We start from the raw sequence: 20,765 nt of genomic DNA, 5'->3' as shown, positions 1-20,765 counted from the left end.
TTATCGGACACTATCAGTTGCAAACAGCGTGGCTTACAGGTGTATGCGACATGCACAAGGACAATTAAGGCACTCATATATGATATGTGTGTGGAAATATCCCGTTGCAGTTGCACTTTGAATTCAGTGTGAATGGACAAAGTGGTTAAAAAGGGTCAGCTTGCCAAAATTCAATACAGTGTTCTTTTTTTTTCAATACAGTGTTCTTTTTTTTTCAATACAGTGTTCTGCAACGTGACTGGTAGGCAAGAGTTCATGCCGAGGTCAATGATGGAAAAAACAAACAAACAAAAAATGTTGCTTTTATTGCCTGGTTATTAAATCTTATCTCCTTATCTATCAATAAAGATTAACATGTTGTGTAGTTAAAGGAACCCATCTGTGCTACATCGTAAATAACTGCCGTCAGTGATAAATTATGTCATTTACTACGCATGGATCTTTCTTTGCGTAATGCTTCAGCTTAACACACGGTGGCATCCGAAGACTTCTGGTATATTCTGGATCAATCAGATTCTGAATGTCTGTGTTCGTTCAAGCCAGTGCGCCAAGAAGGCAACACTACAGCGTCTGTTACAGCTTAATATTATGTTAACAATCTGCGTATTTTGGTAACCCGAAACCCGCAGTCACAAAGTTTAGTCCAGGTAGAGTGGTCTGCTACTGGACTACATGAAAACATTTATTCTACTGCAGGAATTTAATTGTTATAGGTTGGAAATTTTACGCCTTTTCCTACAAATATCAGTCTCTTAAAATCAATTGAACTGGTAAAGATGAAGCTTTACCCAAATATGATTACTAGACAGGATAAAGGGCATCTGGAATGACAGTTAACCGTTTTTAACAGCTTTGTAATTGAAAAAGAGGAACATATGAGTGAACGACTTTTTTTTGCATATATGTATGTTATATTTTCGTAAATGGTATACATTTATGCATATATGATACAGCAGCCTTCACGTGATATGCCAGACTTTTAACCTGCATGTTTTTTGTTTTGTTTTGTTTTTTTTGTGGATTTCAGTATTTCAGACCACTTACTAGCATTAATAAGATGTGCGTCGTTGTCCCATTAAAACACACCAGCTTCACATTTAGTTGGTGGGATCTGCGCTACAGTAAGTAAATAAAGTTTATTAATTAAGCGTTTTTCACAGACAGAAAGCTAACATACGCACAATAAACAGGAGACGCATCAATGAACTTTAAACAAGATAAATACTGTTAGTATAAATTATTGTGCAGGTTGAGTTATTTGTCATATTAAAATTATTCAGTCGTTTTAGGTGTGTGCAGAAGGACGGAATTGAACCTTTTGCTGTACACAGTAGTCGCACAACCGGAAACTGCTGGAAAGAACAGTGTAAAGAAGCTCTGTAGGCTCATAATAGTCTTGGCTTCAACGTGTTGGTAGCAGCAATGCGTCGCAGCTCGTTGCTTACCTCTGCGCTCTGATTGGATGAGGCTGCAGTGATGCTCTCTGCATCCTGCTTTCACACAGCCAGAGCAGGAGGGAGGGGAGCTCGAAGCGCGACTGGGAAATCATCTTAACACAGGAGCAAAATAACAATTTTCTTCGCTTTAGTCCTTTGAGATAGATGTAAACACTTAATATGGCCGCAGAAACAAAAGGAGTTGATATAGCCAGTTCGTGACTGTTCACTCAAAACGTCCGGAAACAGCGCAAAGCGGCTCAGTGAAAGTCTCACTTTACACTCCGTGAAGGTAAAGCAGGATAACCAGGAGACCATGAGCGCGCAAGTCAACGACCCCGAGAGTATACTGTGCTACCAGGTAAAGTGGTCTTTAACTGTGTACTGCATTGCTTTGACACTGTGGGCTGGCACTGAGCAGGGTGCACACAACCTCGGACAACTGTAGTCCCATGCGTCGAGATTCTCTCAAACTCAAAGACTGAGAGCACTCTGGAAGGTTTATAATATTCTTTTTATTTCGTTATTCTACCTAAACATTTTAATGGTTAAGAGTCCTCAGTAAAACATTTGTATGATGTTAAGGTGTGTTTCCTGCCCTATAGGATGATGCTGTAATCGGGGGATGTTGTTGATGTTGTTCTGAGTTGCGAACACGTGCACTGATTCCGGAGAGCATTGAAATGCGCAGAGGGGTCGTAGCTCCTGGGACTAACGCACAAGAATACATGAATGATTGCGTTCTGGAAATGCCATGGACACGGTGCTGTGAGAGTGCAGCAAATTATTGATTAGATATTTTTCCCCCGGCCCAACACAGCGCTCATTAAAAACTGTTGGTCCGAACGACGCGTGTGCACGAGGCAGAATAAAAGGAAGAGAGTGTGGTGGATTTTCTGCTGACTTTTAGTTAAACGGCTTGTTATTTCTGCTTAGTTACCCTCAAATGACCTTGACGCCATTCTCACATGGTGTTCTATAAAGAGCCGAGGGTCTGTTTCCATACAGGCAGAAGGGGGACAGCTTGTGGGAAAGCTGTGGTTTGAAGGGGAAATTGTCTTGATCCAGTGTCCTTCTGATGTGCATGTGTCATGTCCTCTAACAGAATCTCGGTAGCAGTATGGATAAGAAAGCCAGTGAGCACACCAGGCTTCATTCAAACTGACAATCATTAACATTTGAACAGACTGATTATAACCACCCTGGCATGCAGTTGGGCAGCTTAATGGACTTGATGCAGCCTGCCCTAACAGTCATGTCACCCTTTTGATTCATAGCATCCTGTCTGGGCCAGAGACAGATGGAGTAAGACCAGAGGTGAGCTGGGAAGTCTCTGACATGATTAGCCAGCTTTCAGTAAGGGAGAGGAAATGGCCAGAAGCTCTTCAAATATTAGCGTTATGTAAGCTTGTGTTAAAATCTGTATAATTGTCTCTCCACCGTGTCTCTGATGTGTTGTGGACCTATGCGTTTCATACCACCTGCAACCTGTTGATTTCTCACACGGTGCTGCTGATGGGGCTCAGGTGGTGGGAAAAGAGAGGTAATTTCTTTTAGGAAAATGCAAAATGTAAAAATGGATAACAGCAGTAAGGCTGGGAATAGCACAGTTTCACTTAGATATATCTGCACGATTCAAAGATACGTTGATGAAGGGTTAATTATTACATTATTAATAATAACAATTAATGTAATAATTAAGAATTATTAATATTTCCTTGGCATAAAAGGCGAATAATGTCAGCTTCCACGTTTAATCTATGATACTGCATTATATATATATATTTTTAGAGGTTTGTTAATATTTTTTTAATATTTGGTTTAGATACAAGGTAACTACATATACAACTACTGGAAAAAGTACAAATCAGTTGAAGCTGAAGTGCAACCATGGAAGAATATGGATATAGGACTGGACAAACAGATGTTGTTGTATCAAGCAAATTGTCAGTTTTATATATATGTCTTTCTCCAAGTACTAAACAGGCGCGGTAATGTCACGCTTGGGAAATAATTATTGTGTAAATGTTAACAGATATTCTTTACTGATTGCATAAATTGACTTTTTAGTCCATTCGCCCCATGCAGCCAAATTTGATCTCACAACTAGCACAACCTTTGCATAGAACAAAGAGCAACATGTTTGTGAAACTTGAACTTAATTAATAAACTACTATGTTTTAAGAAAAATAAGTGAAATTTCACAAAATTTCCACATTCAGCCAGTGTGCTGCCATTGCAAAGAACTCTAAGGTCCCAAATCAGTGAAATGCATCATGACAGCTACTCGGGTTAACTGTCACCGGGATGTTGGTCAAAAGCTTCTAATTGTCTTTTTCAACAAAAGATTGTAAAGCTGACAATGACTCAGACCTCCATCTTTTCAAAGCCCTTTGAGGACTGGATTAAATCTTTTGGCAGGGTGGTTTTGGTCCATGGGCTGTATTTTTGACACCCTTAGTTTAACCACTGATAAAGTTTAGTCTTACTATTACAAACTTGAGTGCTTCATTTTAGTAGGCACAGTGTAATTTTTTTTAGTGCCATTCATGCACTGCGTATGCAGTACCTGCAATAAAGGAAAGTATTGTATTGATTGAGACGACTTAATTTTCCCTCACTACTTTCATTTATCTAACAGAAATGTAAATCAATAAGCCCAAATAAAACCAGCAAAAACAAGCCTACAGACAGTCAAAACGAACTGCAATGACTTCCAGATCTCTAACTAAACCAACTAAACAGGTATTCATTTTCAAATGTTCACAGTATCACTCCCAGGCCTGCTACTATAAGTGATTTTAGTTACAGTTAATAATTTAGTGCACTCCACATCGTGCATTTGTCTGCATTTTAAGCCCATCAAGCACAAAATTGTCACAGTTCCCAGTTTAGTCCCTTTATGGCAACTATTTGGCATCGGCCCCAAAGTTTCATTTTAATTAGTTTTGTGGTATAGAATCCATTTAGTGACCGTGATCAATAAGCCCCCATCTAATGAATGAATGTGTACTTTAAAGAGCAACATTCTAGTTTCCAAAAGTCTCCACGTTATGTGAAAACTGTACTAAAACTCTAATTTTTTAAGGCACTCAATACATTATTATAGTAATGAGGCATGACCAGCACGTCCAATTATTGGCAGCCATTTAGTTTGAAAGAGCATGTATAATCATAGATATGTGAAAAACTCTTCAAAAATGAGGAAATGGTATAGAAGAGGTCTTTGGGAATCCTTAGGTCCCCTGGACTTTGGCACTAGTATTTTATTTTTTTTTTTTCAATTTTTGGGCCAGATGACTGAGAATTAGTTAAAAACCCAAAACTCAGTGCTCAGCCCACTTTAGTGTTTGCTTTTGATTATTTAACCTTATTGTGTACTATATTGTAGAAGGTGTAATTTTTAATTACAGTATATATTACAGTCTTTTACCCACACAGCCATTTGAGCTGGCAGTAATCTTTCTAGAAGGAAAACAATTAGAGAGAGAGAGCTATAGGGAGGCTGAATTCAACATGTGGCATTGAATAAGGTGTGTATGAGTCATGCTACTCGTGGGCTGATACAGTCAAAACAGCCGTCCCTCTCATCCTACCTCCCCCAGCTATCTCTTTTCCTCTTTCACTCTTTCACCATTACCTCTTCCTCTCCACCATTCATGTTCATCCCCTCCTCTTAGTGAAGCGCTGTCACATGCGTCTGCACCAGATCTGTAATGTCACCGTGCTATGGACACGGTTAAATAACCTGGGGCTATGGCGCCAAGTACCAATCCAGGTTCTCAGAAACAAAGCTCAGTCTGGAAGTGACAGACCCAGTTGTCTGAGTAAGGGTGTATATCCCTGCTGTCAATTCAGAGTGCTTGTGTGTGGGGAATAGCGCAGAGGGGTCAGCATTGAAAAGGGAGGTGGGGTGTTGTTGGAGTTTGAAGATAAAAATAGGAGACGCCAGAGAAACACAGTTAAGGAGGAGAAGGGAAATTTTGTCTCAAAAGATTTGCTGAAAAACTGTTTTGTTACAGGGCACGAAATCAATGTTCTGGTTGGTCAAGTCAGGAATGAAATCTCAAAAGACTTGAAAGTTCAGGCCATGCTGTTAATCTTGGAAAGAATTTCATGAGCTATCAGTCAGTGCGTTGCAGGGCTGTTCTCTGGACAGTGCGAATGCAGCTGGTGTCCATCTTTTGAAACAGGCTTATTTTTGCAGCAATTTTTTGCTCATACGCGCATCATTTTCCTGCCTCTTGGGTTTTCAAAGCTCTCCATCAAGAGCTCAAAGTCTTTATAGTAGGCAGCAAGCTCTGGCTCCACTCACAGCTCACAGCAGTCCCGTTGGAGTCAGAGAGCATTGTAGTGCCAAGCATCGATTGCCCCGCTCAGCTAGGACACGGGGATTCAAATCATTGCTGCTCTACTTGTTCGGGACGATAAGCAGTTCAATATGTTGTTTTGTTTTTTATCCTCTTTGATGCTCTTCGAGAACACCTTGTCAAATAATACTTATTTTAAAGATGACGTCCCGCATCACAGGCAGGTTTTATCAGCAGTCTAAGTAGGACATTCAACCCTGCTCTGGGAATCTGACATGTTTCTGGGACAGCCTGCTCTGCGTTTTCAGAGGTATCAAACACACATTTAATTTTCATACTGAGACACTAGACTGAGGTGTTTAAAGTCATCAGCATGTGGATCTTTGAAATTGGCTAAGTGTAATACATAGAATCATTTATTTGCATTCTAACAGTTTGTCATTAACTAGGTGAACAAAATATTATTTCATACCCTTTTAATATTTAAAAAATTCAAAGGGCATAAAACATCAGATTAATTCCCCGGAAAAGGCGCTGTCTTTTTTTCTACGCACAATTTTGCCTCTTAACATTACTGTCTCTTCACAAAAAGCTTCAGTAAAGTTAAAAAGACTATCCTTTAAAAAAGTCGCATTACTTTGGAAAAATCTGGAGGGCAAATACCTCTGATGTCCCAAGAAAGCAAAACATAGCTAGAGTTTATTTATGAGAATACAGTGCTCTTAAGTTCTGATCTTTTCCAGCTTTGAATTCACATGATAATATCTGCAGGTCATTTGAATTAACACTATCACATCTTTTTAGGCACAAAGCAGCTACGGTGAGGGTCGACTGTTAACACCGAGATGCTGGTAAAGGACAGAACCTCAAGGACAGGCAGCCATTTTGGCAGTGAACTGATCCTGTGGTACAGTCGTGCTAATCTGTTGGGAAAATTATTGAGCCATAATCCCACCTCAGTACGGTGGCAGATATTGAGCTTGAGGAAAAGAGTAAAGAAAGAGGTCCGGTTGCCAGGATATAAAAACAGGCAGAATCACACAAATGACTTGCTCTGTCAGTGGAAAATTACGCACACGTGCGTGCTTTGAGGGTCACAGATGTGCTCCCACAGAGGGAACAAACAAAACTTTGAGTTCCATGTGAGCCTTTAATTAGCTGAAGCATGTAACGTGACACAGGAGAGGTGAGTTGTGACTGACAGGGAACCATTAACCTGTTATAAAAAACACATACTTGCGTGAATTTGCCATTAAGGAAGTGCTGTTAGTCAACTGTGACCTGGATGACTGCGGGCTGTGAGTCACAAGCATGGACTGAGGAGAAAGAACATCATAATCATGGAATAGATACATGGTTGTGTAATCTGATCTCGCCCACAGTGGCGACCTTTTATTTCTTTCATGTTGCATCTTTTCCTCTGTATAATGAAGCTTCACTCAGTCTGTAGTTGTAGTTATTGTTTTAGAGTTTAGATGTCTCAGTCTGTGTGTGTGTGTGTGTGTGTGTGTGTGTGTGTGTGTGTGTGTGTGTGTGTGTGTGTGTGTGTGTGTGTGTGTGTGTGTAAATGGAAACAAACTAATTGATCTGATCTGATAGCCTGTCTGGGACAAAGAGCTTTTAGAGTCGTCCCTCTTTTTGAGTGTGTCTATATGTAGTATGCAGTAAAGCTGCAGTTTTAATGGAGCTGACTGCCTGCAGCCTGAGCCCAAACCTATAAACTGCATGAAACAACCAACACCTGCACAGCTGCAAAGATTACTGGGGCATTGTGTGTGAGAGAAAATCACAGCTACATTTGAATGCACACAGAGCTTTGAACAGTAGATTTGAATGACCTGGTTTGTATAGATGATATATCTTCCACATGTTCTTCTTGCTCTTATAAATGCAAACCCTAATTAAAAAATCATAAACAAAACTCTGTTTAAAATGTAAACAGAATGCAATGAACAGCAACATCTCGACCAATTATTGTTGGCCCAACAGCTGGTCTTTTCAGACATTCCCAGATGCTACCAGTAAATTGAAAGTGGGCCTCCCAGTTCTTTTGTACATACGGTATTTCTGTTTGTAACGATCCAGTGTTTTCACTTTGGAGACTCAGTTTCTGTTTGATATTTTCTGTTTGACTTTGTTCTAGTCTTCAATTTGAATATTACCTTTGCTCAGGTTAGATTTTTATTCTGATTTAGTATTCATAGTTTTCTTTGTTAGTTATTCTCAGGTTTTTCCTCTCCTCCTAACATCCGTGTGCCTAGTCTGTGTATTAGTGTTTGTGTAAGGTCACCCCTAAGGGAGAGGCCAGACACCCTTCGGAGGAAGCTCATTTCCACTGCTTGTATCTGCAATCTAGTCCTTTCGGTCAATACCCAAATATCATGACCACAGGTGAGGTTAGGGATGTAGATGGACCTGGAAATGGTCTGTTAATTCGAGAGCTTCACTTTTATGCTCATCTGTCTTCACCACCACGAACCGGTGCTGCTTCCCCATCACTGCAGTCACAGTACCAATCCATCTGTCCATCTCCCACTCCTCTCTCCCCTCACTCATTAACAAGACCCCGAGATACATAAACTCCTCCACTTAGGGCAGAAAGTCGTCCCTGACGGGCACTCCAACCTTTTCCGGCTGAGGACCATGGGAGACTTGGAGGTGCTGATTCTCATTCCCGCTGCTTCACACTCGGCTTCGAACCGCTCCAATGCGAGATGCAGTTTTACTGATCAAGACAGTCTTCTGAACAAAAAGTTGCATTACTATAAAATAAACCAACAAACCAACCAATGCAGCCTCTGCCTCTGTTTGTAAGTCCAGTTATTAGGAATAAAGACATAAATCTTTAAAAACAGATCACCAGTATCCACTTTTATTTTTTAAGATATATAAATCTAAAATAGCTAACTCTAGTTCAAAGAAAACAAAGAGGAACAGGATTAGAAGTGAACACAGTGACAGCTCAGGTTGAGAGAGGCAAGGCTGAGATGGTTTGGCCGTGTTTTGAGAAATTAGAGTGGATACGCTGGACAAAGGATATTGAATATGGAAGACCAGATAGAAGTCTCATGGGTGTAGTGAAGGAGGACATGCAGTGGGTTGGTGTGACAGAGGAGGATGTTAGGGATAGAGGCAGATAATCCACTGTGGAGACCACCTAAGGGAGCAACCAAAAGGATAAAAAGCAGACATTACTCTGGAGTAAATAGTTTATTAGTCAAGTGTTATTTTCATGGCTCTGTAGTGTAGTGGTTTACACATTTGCTCAACAAGTGAAAGAACCCCAGTTTGATCCTGGGAGGAGACACAAATCCCCTTGGGGTTGAGTCAGGAAGTGCATCCGGTGTAAAAAGTAGTAATCAAACACGTGGAGCTGCTCACAGTGGTGACCCCTTGTGAATAAGCTGACAGCGTTTTAGTTAGTCCTATTTTCATCAGCAGATGTATTGTTGTATGGCTGTCCTGCCTCAGAAGCATCTGTAGAATTAAATGAAACTTCGATGCACTTAGCTGCTACATGTAGCCCACATACACCTTGAGTCCCATTCAGTGTTTGGCCAAAGCATGACTACCTAATTAGGTACCCTTAATCTTTGAAATAACAGAATTGGCTTGGGAATATGAAGTGCTCAGTCATCCCAAAAAGAAATCCCAAAGCACTGATATGGTAGAGAGGATGTGAAAGGAGGCAAGAAGGCAGCACCAGGCCACCCATTGTGTTTCCTTTAAGCTCATTTGAAAGAGGCTGTTATAAAACATAACCAAAGTGTGTTGTGGATTTGAATTTTTGCTTATAATAGAGTAAGACATTCATCTGTCTGAACTGCATGTTAATTACTTTTTCCTTATCAGAATCTTATGTTAATATGCTTAGCTGTTCCATTTTTAGCAGCATGGAGAGGCTAAAGAAAGTGGAAGATTAAATACTGCTTTGGGACTCCAATGTGCGTATAAATACTATCTGAAGTAGAAGTTACAGACACACTTACAGCACTGTCTTGTTTTTAAATCACATTTCATAAGTGCAGCCAGAAACCATTGAGTTTTTGCAATAAAACATGCGTGGGGTTTTATCAGTTAAACCCTGTGAGAAATAAAAAGCTCTTGCTCCATAACACACAGTGATACACACAGGGTACTGGAGTGCAATAGACGTTTTGTGTCCTGACAGGCTTTATGTATCAGGATATATTTCTCCAACTGTGGTCATAATTATATACTATGGTTTTTTTTTTCCTTTGTTCAGATTCGACATTTTGTGCAAGCAAAAGGCCATCTCTCTGACCATGGTAACTGAAGTGGTCCTTTCATCAGGGCAATGATTTTAGGCGTGCCATCAAATCCACCCAGGGGTGGTTCTAAAGAGAATAAATTGAGGGACTGCCCCAGTGAAAGCCAAAGTTTGGAACCCTGTTGAATTTCTGTTGGGAGACTTGAAATGGGCCGCACATGCAAGAAAACCCTGAAACAATTTGCAGTTGAGGGAGTTTCTGGTATTTTAGCAAGTCATCATTCAGATATATTTTCAAATAGGTGATTAAAAGAGCTAATCGTCCATATGTATTGTGTTCATGTGAATACTTTGTAGCATTGTCCAGGTTCTTGCTCTTACGTGTATGTCTGACAAATGTGAGTCAGTGGCTCTGCTGTAGACCAAGCTAATATTACAATCCAAAAGCCCTTCGGGAAGACATATTGCAACTATTTTTGCTGCTGTGGTCATTATGCAGCGATCCCAGCCACAGCAAAACATTGCTGACAGAGACACTGCAAGTCTTCAGTGTTTCCCCTTTAGTTTTTCCCCTAAAAGGCAATGCAATGAATGGATTATCCAGATACTCTCAGCCATCATTCAATATATGGTATGACAGTTGTGTATTCCTGATGCACACCTGTTGAGACAAATGCTCACAAAACAGCTTTGCTATAAATTAGATTATCAGATGTTTTTAAAGCTATTGATTAAAAATCTGTATTTTTTGTTCCACAGAATTCTGCATCCACCCACATGCAATCACAGTAGCATTGCCAATATGTAAACACAATGCATACAGAGTTGGCAAAAGCATGCATAGTGTAGAAAGCAGATTATATATATCAGTGTCTGCATGTGTGTTTGTATTTTGTTGCTGGTAGGGATTTATGGCATCATGCATCCCTTCATCGATTTACATTTATTTATAGACTGGTGCAGTGCCCACTGTCACAGGCATATTGACGTCAGCAAAAGTAGACGTCACAGTGAGTGGAGGTTTTATTTCTGAGCTATGTTATCTGAACTACTGAAATAATAAATCATCACAGAGGAGTGTGACCACATCTGTGAGGTTGTTACCCCCTACATCACCTAATTATAGGAAGATGACCCCAAATTGATCTAAATAACTTCAAACTTAACAAGGACAATATATGATTGAAGTGCAGATGTTCATCTTTATTTCAAGGGGTTTACAAACATTTAGCATTATATATTTTTATATATATATCCCTATTTTTAAAGGTTCAAAAATAATTGGCCCACTGACAAACAAGAAGTTTCATGAGCAGGTGAAACCTGTTCCCTTGTTTTTTCATGACACATGCATCCATCCATCCATTTTCTGCTACTTATCTAGGTAAAGGTTGTGGTGGCAACCACATCCCAAGCCAACTGAGAGAGTCTGCCCAGGGCCGTCTCCTGATAAGATGAGCCCAGATGTGGAGGGAGTAGCAGTTCTACTCTGAGTCCCTCACGAATGGCCTAACTCTTCACCCTGACAAAGGAGACAGACATCATTTCTGAAGTTGATTCAACTTGTTGACTGTCATTTTAAATATGAGGACCAAAGAGAAGTCAGTGCAAGTAAGGAAGGCCATCATTAGGCTGATAAACCAAGGGTAGATATATTATTGTCAAAGTTCACAATCAAGTGTTTTCTTCATGAATGGCCACAAAGCGTTTACAACAACATTCAAGAAGAGGAAGGTCACATTAGACTTTGCTAAAATATCTAAAAGAGCACTCACAGTTCTGACAAAAAAACAACCCTTTGGATGAATCTGAGACGAACTTGTACCAGAATGATGGGAAAAGAAACGTATGGAGAATGAGAAAAACAGGTAATGATCCAAAGCATATCATGATCTTCAAACACGATGAAGGCAATATTATAGCAGGGGAATGTCTGGCTGCCAGATGGGACTGTCACAAGTCGCAGCATGAATTCTGAAGTGTACAGGGCTATACTCACTTAAGCATTCAGCTTAATTCTGCCAAAGTGATCAAACAGTGCTTCACAGTGGAAATACCCAAAACCATATTGCAAAAGCAACTCCAGAATTTCTCAAGGCAAAAAAGGGTTTAAAATCAGTCACCTGATTTCAGCCAGGTAGAGCAGCTTTTCAGTTACTGAAACCCACAAACAAGCAACAACTGAAGATAACAGCTGTAAACATCTGACAGAGCATATGAAGGAAAGAAACAGCATTTGGTGATATCCATGGGTTGTAGACTTCAGGTAGTCACTGACTGCAAAGGATTTTCATCCAAGTAATAAAATAATCTTTACATTTAAAATCCTGTTAGTTTGTTCAATTAATTTTGAGCATCTGAAAATGGAAGATTATGTATAAAAATGTCTGATTCTGTTAATGAAACATTTGTGGAAAACCCCTTTAATCAAAGCTCAAAGTATGCAATTCAATCACATCTTGATTGTTTAATTTAAAATCTACGTGGTGGTGTACAGAGGCAAAATTACAACAACTGTCAATGTGTTTTACTGGTAATAGCTCCAACTAACAACATACTATACTAGTTAGGTCCATATATATTTGGACACTTAAAAATGTTTGTTTTTTTACCGGTTTACTGAAACATATCCAAATTATAGTTATATAATGGATATAGACATGATGTGTAGACTGCCAGCTTTCATTTAAGGCTATCCACATTCAAATTGAATGAAGGATTTAGGATTTTCAGCTCCTTAACATGTGTCGCCCTCTTTTTAAAGGGAACAAAAGTAACTGGACAATTGACTCAGAGGCTATTTAATGGGCAGGTGTGGGCAATTCCTTTGTTATGTCATTATCAATTAAAAAGATAAAAGGCCTGGAGTTGATTTGAGGTGTGGTGCTGGCATTTGGAAGACTTTGGTTTAAATAGACAACATGGGGTCAAAGGAGCTCCTAAGGAGGTGATCCATGCAGGTGAAACAAGCCATCCACAAGCTGTGAAAACAGGAAAAAACCCATCTGATAAATTGCTACAATAATAGGAGTGGCCAAATGTACAGTTTGATACATCCTGAGAAAGAAAGAAAGTACTGGTGAGCTCAGCAACACAAAAAGACCTAGTATTCATGGAAGACAACAGTGGTTTATGATCACAGAATCATTTCACCTTCACAACAGCCAACCAAGTGAACAACACTCACCAGGAGGTAGGCTCCTGTCTAGTCTACCAATTAAGAGAAGACTGCATGAAAGTAAATACATAGAGTTCACTGCAAGGTGCAAACCATTCATAAACCTCAAGAATATAAAGGGTAGATTGGACTTTGCTAAGTTCTAAAAAATCCAACACAGCTTTGGAAAAATATTCTTTGGAAAGATGAAACCAAGATCTACCTCTGCTAGAATGATGGGAAGAAAAAAGTATAAAAAAAGGTCTGCAACAGCTCATGATCCAAGGCATTCCACATCAGCTGTAAAGCATGGTGGGAGGGGGGGGGGGGGCAGTGTGATGGCTTGGGTGTGCATGGCTGCCAGTGGCACTGGAACACTAGTGTTAAATGATGATGTGACACAGAACAGACTGTCTGCTCAGATTCAGCTACATGCAGTCAAACTGATTGGGCAGTATTTCATAATACAGATGGACAAGGACCCAAAACATACAGCCTAAACAACCCAGGAGCTTATTAAAGCAAAGAAGTGGAAAATTCTTGAATGGCTCAGTCAGTCACCTGATCTCAACCCAACTGAACATGCGCTTCACTTGTTGAAGACTAAACTTTGGACAGAAAGGCCCACAAACAAACAACAACTAAAGCTGCTGCAGTAAAGGCCTGGCAGAGCATTAAAAGTGGGGAAACCCAGAATCTAGTGATCTACATGAATTCAAGACTTCAGGCCCTTTGCCTGCAGAGGGTATTTAACCAAGTATTAGAAATGAACATTTTATTTTCAGTTATTTAATTTTTCCAATTACTATTGAGCCCCTGAAATGAAGGGATTATCTGTAAAAATGCTTTAGTTCCTCACATTTTTATGTAATCTTGTTGTTCAGCCCACTGAATTAAATCTGAAAGTCTGCATCTGAGTTGTTTCATTTAAAATTCATTGTGGTAATATATTTGTAAACATCCTGTAAACAGATACGATGGAGCAGTAGAGTTACTCCAAACATTTTGTAACATGTCTTGGAGCAATCTGCCCTTATTATCATAGGTCAGATACAGTCACCATGAAAAACACACTGCATGTGAGCTAACTGCGCTGTTTCTTAGAACAGCAACATCCTGCAGCAGTCTGCCAACAGATTCATCACCAATGGAAATGGCTCTTTGTTAATTTGATTTGATTTCCCCAGGACAGTAGAGCCTAGCACTCATACTCTTTTTACCTCTGCTGTGTGTGTGTGTGTGTGTGTGTGTCTGTGTGTGTCTGTGTGCTGCCGAGTGTGCACGCCTGCCTGTCCTCCTGCATGTGTCCATACCAGACAGTCTAAGAACAACTGTCAGGAATTTGATGCTTCTTGTGGAAAAACTTCCTTTGCGGTGACAATAGCTTCTCCTTATCAGGAAACTTCTTGACTTAATAACCTTTAAAACTTTCTTTCAGGGCCTAATCTTTAAAGGCTGAAGATGATCAACATTTCCACCAAATCAATATGGCTACTAGAGACAAAGAGCATTGATTACACCAAAAATTAAAAATGAAAGCAGAATCATTATGCTTACATGTGTCTTTTTTATATCTGTGTCCATCAGAGGCCTGATGAGGAGGTGGTGGTAGATCAGGGAGGAACCAGCTCTGTGCTGAACATCCACTATGAGAAGGAAGAACTGGAAGGTGAGTAACTTGCAGATCTGTTGAAAGTTGCCCCCATGTGTAAAATACAGGGTCAGCAAGAATCCATCTGTCACAGTTTTGTTAAGATTTATTTTAGACCGTCTGACTTGTACTCCTGCAAGTTTGACTTTCAGTGGTACCAAAAAAAGCATTCTCTGTAGTTGTACATGGACCACGTAGCCTTTTAACAACAGGCCTGATAACCTATAGTCCTGGGTGTCCTGCCGCCGAGCAGGACACCCAACATAAAAAAAATCCTCAAGAGGATAAAGATCTGATCCAGTGATCCACGACAAAGAAGGAAAATGTATTGTTTATCCTGAATCTGATGTTCAGCCAGTGGATGGACTGTCCTCTCCAGCACCCTTGTGCACACCTTCTCAGGAAAGCTGTGATTCCTCTCAAGTTAGAACACGTCCCTTGGCCCTCCTCATTAAAAAGGAGGACCAGCACCAAAGTATGCCAATCCCAGACCACAGTTTCCACCTTTCACATGATCTTGCAGAGGTTGCAGCCAAGACAGCCACACAACATCCAGCTCGTATCCAGCATAAGCACCAAGCTTATGGATATGGATACCAAGTTCTGATTTTACAGTGTAAACCAAATTTTACAATATAAAAGAACACTTTCCTGAAGCTATCATTATTGCTTTCCAAAAACTGAATTTACTCCCACTTTTTAGAAAGACTCAGCAGCCACACAGAAACATGTATGTTTATTTGGGGGGATGGGGGTGTGGGGGGTTGTTATATTGGTGCATTATTCCCCTTGTGAGACTAATAAAGGTATCTTATCTTATCTAAATGAACTTTTATTTCAGTGGTCAACTGAACATAAAAACTCAATATCCAAAAGCTCCAATCTGCAAAAAATTGCTTAAAAGTTTACTTGCTTTTTTGCAACCTGTATATATTGGCTTTACAGTATTAAACTGTATTAAAAAAAACTTAATTAAACTTAATCAGCTGGATCGCTGTGGCCCACTTTTACCTCTGACCACCCCCTCTCACTGCCTCACACTGAAGGCAACTCCAGAGTGGATTATACTCCAACTACTCACCAGGAGACCGGTTCCAGAACCCAGTCTGTATCCTGAGGTGTTCCCAATTATATCCAGCTGTATGTCAGTCTCACGCACTTGTTTGGGTCCTTTGTCCACAATACAAGTAATCTTATATGTCTCAAGAACCAGTTTCAGCAGAATGGGATCAGACAACCAAAGCCCCCACCTTTGAGCATTTCCTGATCCACATTGCACCAGATCCGTATGGCTATGTATTTAGAGTACACCCCTAACGGGTTGCCAGCCTGTTGCAGGCCCAACTTAGTGAGACAGACATACTCATACCTAATTTAGAATCACCAATTAACCCAACTCGACTAACTGGATGTTCTCGGACTGTAGTAGGAACCCAGGGCACCCAGAGTTAGCCCACACAGACATGAGAAGAGCAGGCAAACTTCACATAGAAAAGCCCCAGCCAGATGGTAGATTCAAACCCAGCACTGCTAACATTGTTGCTGTGAGGCAGCAATGCTAACAATGTAGTGTAGTGGTTAACATATTTGCCCGCCAAGTGGAAAATGAGACCAATGTAGGATCTGGATCTCTGGCTGGAAATGAACCAGTAACCTCCTGCTTGCCAAACAAATGTATGAAGTCCTGCACTACGCTATGCTGAGTTGACCAGATGCTGATCAATAATGTGTGTCCATGAGTGCCTGCATGTATGTTCACTCATCCTTCAAAAATAATAAAATTCCTATGTCTTATGCAGAATTATTCTCTCAAAATGTTTAAAATCTATTTGTGTAAGCCTGTTGTTTATTTATTTATTTATTTTTTCAAAAAGACTAATATTCAAATAAAGCTCCAGTATATACAGTGTCACATGCAATCAGTCTCTTGGTTATCACACCACGCTGTTTTTGAAATTGAATCCACTAATGATAATTAATGATGGCAACAGTCAAGACTAATATAGGACAGGAAGGGTGTTGTTTTCTCATTTTCCCCGTGGAGTTTAACACCTATGCCTGAGTTTAATGGCTTTCACTTTTATCCTGCATGCTGAGAAATCATAGGACACAGTATTCCTTCATCTTTTTTCCCCTCTCAGTGTTTGAAGATAATTCTTTTTCCAAGCGCTAAATGCTCTTAGTGTTGTGGGTAAACTTAAAAATACCTGTAGAGAGTAAACTAATTGCACAAAAACAGGTCACATAGATGGTCTATAGTCAAATCTTGTAAAATTACTGAAGCTCTCTCAAGATAACCATCAGTTTTAAATTTTGGTTGCAAATCTTCACCACACAGCAATCAATTGACAGCAGGAGCAAAAACCTCTTCATTGTGAGTCCCTTTGGTCTAACGGGAGCTCTTCTTGTTTCATGTTTATTAAATAAATTAACAATAAAAATAGAACATTTGAAGACATCTTGCATCTCGGATTAGCCTATTTGCATAATAACTACTTGTTTTGTCAATCCACTAAACTCCTTACAGTCTTTTCATCAGATAAAATGAAGTTAAACTAAAGTGCATTAATAATGTGCAACTAATGAAACAGTCTGTGTGACATTAAAATGCTCGCATGTTTACTTGATAATCAAAGATACTTTCTTTTTATTTTTCTTGTCTTTTTTTGCATCGTTTTCAGGTCACAGGACTCTGTTTGTTGGGGTCCGGATGCCCAGGCAGAGCCATCGTCACCACAAAGGTCATGGTTCCCGCCACCGCAAGAGAGACAGAAGGGCAAGCAGCATTGCAGCACAACAAAGCGAGGAGAATGAGACAACCAGTTCTAGTCATGGTAGCGCATACAGAAATAAACATATCAGAATTTTTCTTAGGCTACCCCATTACTTAAAGTGTTTTACAGTTTAGATGCATTATTTTGGCTCATATAGTCATTCACCAATCAGATGGAGCCATATAGTATCTTGCTAGCAGGACCAGCACCCATAGAGTAGGTAGTGGTTGTTAAACAAAGCCTACCAATATTGTGGGCACTTCACACATGCAGGACTCCAGGCTAAAATTGACAAACCACTAATTAGCTAACACAGAACAGGAACAAATCAGCATGCTGGACATGTGTACAAATCTGTGTTAAAGTATGTATGCATGTGGGCTCAGAAGCTATTAAAAGGCATGTAAGGACAAAGTAAGAAATGTTGTGTTTTGGAAAGTCTTTTGAGAACCTACAGGTCACCTCTCCTTCTTCCCACACATCATCAGACACACCATCCCAGCGGGTCCAGTTCATTCTAGGCAATGAGGAGGATGCTGAACACGTGTCCCATGAGCTGTTCACCGAGCTGGATGAGATCTGTGTCAAGGATGGCAAGGATGCTGAGTGGAAAGAAACAGCCAGGTCAGGATATCTCCTCAGGGAGCTGTTGGTAACAGTGCTTAGCAATAAGGTTTCTGACAGCCTGGCAGCTCTACAGCGGCACTATTATGAAGAGGGAAGTCTACAAGAGGTAGTTACACTTAAAGCTCGCTGAAGGTTAGCTCAAGGTGAAAAGATCAAAAGCCGTGAGTCAAACAAATATGGCTTGTTTGTGCTGTTCAAATGCCAAATCTCAGTTTCTCATGCTTACGTACAACTTTTTTTATTTTTTATTTGGTGGTGTGAACCACTGTACAAGAGATTTAAAGCACGTCTATGCGTGGGAAAGCAAAACAGCTTTCTATTTAAAGTTGAATGCTCCCTCTACACTTAGCTGAAGAAGAAGTGTATTCATCATACTTCAAGGAATTGCATTAAAAAGACCCGACGTGAGTCAAGCAGTCCCTATTATAGTCATGGTTGAGAAAGCATAGCGTCTGTTCTCAAGGGCCTTTGGTTTCAGTTCTTACCTAAAGGTTTTAAGTCCCTGCATCAGCATCTCCTGCTGGACAAACCAGCAACTTGTGTGGTAGCTCACTGTCCTCCGTGTTAGAGGTAAACTCTAAATATTTACAAGATATTTTGGAAACAGAAAATCAGTATAATATCATGTAGCAGTGGAGCAGTAACAAGGAAATTGGAAGCAAAAAAACCAACAATGACACCACGTGACAGATTTTCCGTTTTGTGTCTTTTTTGACAAATTAATAACTCAAGAATAAAACTGGAGCTTCAACAACAGAAAGATTAAAGCCCAAACAATATAAATAAATGCAAATAAATAAACACAATAATAAAACATTTATCATATTATTTTTATTTTAACTAATACTTTATTTAAATATTCCTAATGTCTGCAATCATAAAACTAAAAAACAATTATAAAATAAATTACACTGTACACTGAACCCACATTATCTACACATATAGAGCAACACTATATGTGCTCTAACAGCCCTAAACAGCCCAAATACATTGAAGTTACATATCTGCAACCAGAATGAGACCAAAAAGCCAGAGAAGACTGAACAATGGGCTAACGTTGCCCTTTACAATCAAGCTCTGATTGCAGAGCTACTGCAGGAGTCAGGTTAATGCTTTGTTCAAAAGCACTAATCAGGTGAGGAACATTTTATCTGCTGGGAGACGATGTACAGCAAATGTACCAAGTGGGGACTATTGTAGAAAACTGACAGTAGATATACTTAGGAATAAATTATACTATTGACCTTCAAAAAAATGCAAAAATGAAGAAGAAGTGATAGAAATGCTGTTTGTTTTTTTAATGGTAGCTGAAAAGAAGCTTTTGCTAAAGCAAACATTTCTTTACATGTTATTCTTTATATACAGTAACAGCTTGTTTTGGCTCAGCTGTTGTCATTTAAATGACACTTTGTCAATTTATAAGATTGAAATTATATTCTTAAGTTTTATAAAAATAGCCTTTTTGTTAAGCCTTTGTATGGTAGCCTTTGTAATCAATATAGCGAATTAAACAGAAGGAAAAAATCATAATAAATAAATAATACTTCACATGTGCTCCAACTTGCAAGTTGCTAAATAACATCTCTTTATGCTGCAGATGGCTGAAGTTTGAGGAAGATGTGGAGGATGGTGGAGAAAGGTGGAGCAAGCCTTACGTTGCTACGCTTTCCCTCCACAGTCTATTTGAGCTGCGCAGTTGCATTATCAACGGCAGCGTATTGCTTGACATGCGTGCTGACTGCATTGAAGAGATTGCAGGTGAGAACACTTGTATGTTAATATGACTCTACCCAAGTGCTCTATATAAGAAGGCAGGTTCAGACTCATTATTAAGGGCGAAACAAAACTTATTATTGGTCTTTATCATGTGCTGTTTTCTCATGTTTGGCATATAATTGTGGTCAGAAGTTTATATACACCCATTATGGGCATGAAGGTCATGGTCGTTCTGAACTTAATTATTTCTTTGAAGTGTTCTTTTTCCAGGATGGAATCATTTTACTGCATACATCTTTACCTCTTAAGCCCCAACGCCCCCTGATACGGGGGCAAAAAGCAGGAGATCAGGTAGGCTTGGGGCTTAAGAGGTTAAAAAACAAGGATTGCTGTTTGTTTGTTTGTTTTGTTTTTTGCATTTTCTCTAATTTACTGGGTCAAAAGTGTACACACACACACACACACACAGCATTTGTTTCAATGCTCCTTAGTCAGTTGAATCTTGACCAGTTGCTTTTGGTAACCATTAATAAGCTTCTGGCATAATTCTGGCTGTATATTTGACCACTCTTGGCAGAATTAGTAGAGTTGATTTAAATTGCTTGGTTTTCTGACATAGTACACAAATTCTTATCAAGTTTGACTTCGGAAGACCATTCCAGAAGCTTAATGTTAGCCTGCTTTATCCATTCCAAAACCAGTTTTGACATGTGTTTGGGATCAGTGCTTTGTTGGCACACCCAGTTGTCAGTTGTGTTTACCATCTAGCTGTTGGTAAGTCCTCCTTTTTCATTAACCCATCCGCTTTGTGTAACATATCAGCTGCAGAGCATGATGCTACTACCACCTTGCTTGACAGCTGG

General features: G+C 39.7%; 1 protein-coding gene across 2 annotated transcripts in view; it reads left to right on the top strand.

Moving 5' to 3' along the window:
* The first annotated feature begins 1,474 nt into the window (after positions 1 to 1,474).
* Positions 1,475 to 20,765, top strand: part of slc4a8 (solute carrier family 4 member 8) — a 33,224-nt gene continuing 13,933 nt past the window's right edge. The window contains exons 1-5 of one of the 2 annotated variants that reach the window (XM_063474238.1): positions 1,475 to 1,797; positions 14,722 to 14,803; positions 17,467 to 17,619; positions 18,048 to 18,183; positions 19,784 to 19,944. In XM_063474238.1, the coding sequence (XP_063330308.1) occupies positions 1,753 to 1,797; positions 14,722 to 14,803; positions 17,467 to 17,619; positions 18,048 to 18,183; positions 19,784 to 19,944 (577 nt within the window). In that variant the 5' untranslated portion in view covers positions 1,475 to 1,752. The remainder of the gene's footprint in view (positions 1,798 to 14,721; positions 14,804 to 17,466; positions 17,620 to 18,047; positions 18,184 to 19,783; positions 19,945 to 20,765) is intronic. The other variant, XM_063474239.1, reaches the window with a different exon arrangement.

Source organism: Pelmatolapia mariae, linkage group LG5 (genome assembly GCF_036321145.2).
Source record: "Pelmatolapia mariae isolate MD_Pm_ZW linkage group LG5, Pm_UMD_F_2, whole genome shotgun sequence".
NCBI lineage: Eukaryota > Metazoa > Chordata > Actinopteri > Cichliformes > Cichlidae > Pelmatolapia > Pelmatolapia mariae.
Note: the sequence above shows the minus strand (reverse complement) of the source record. Positions and strands in the feature narration are given on the sequence as shown.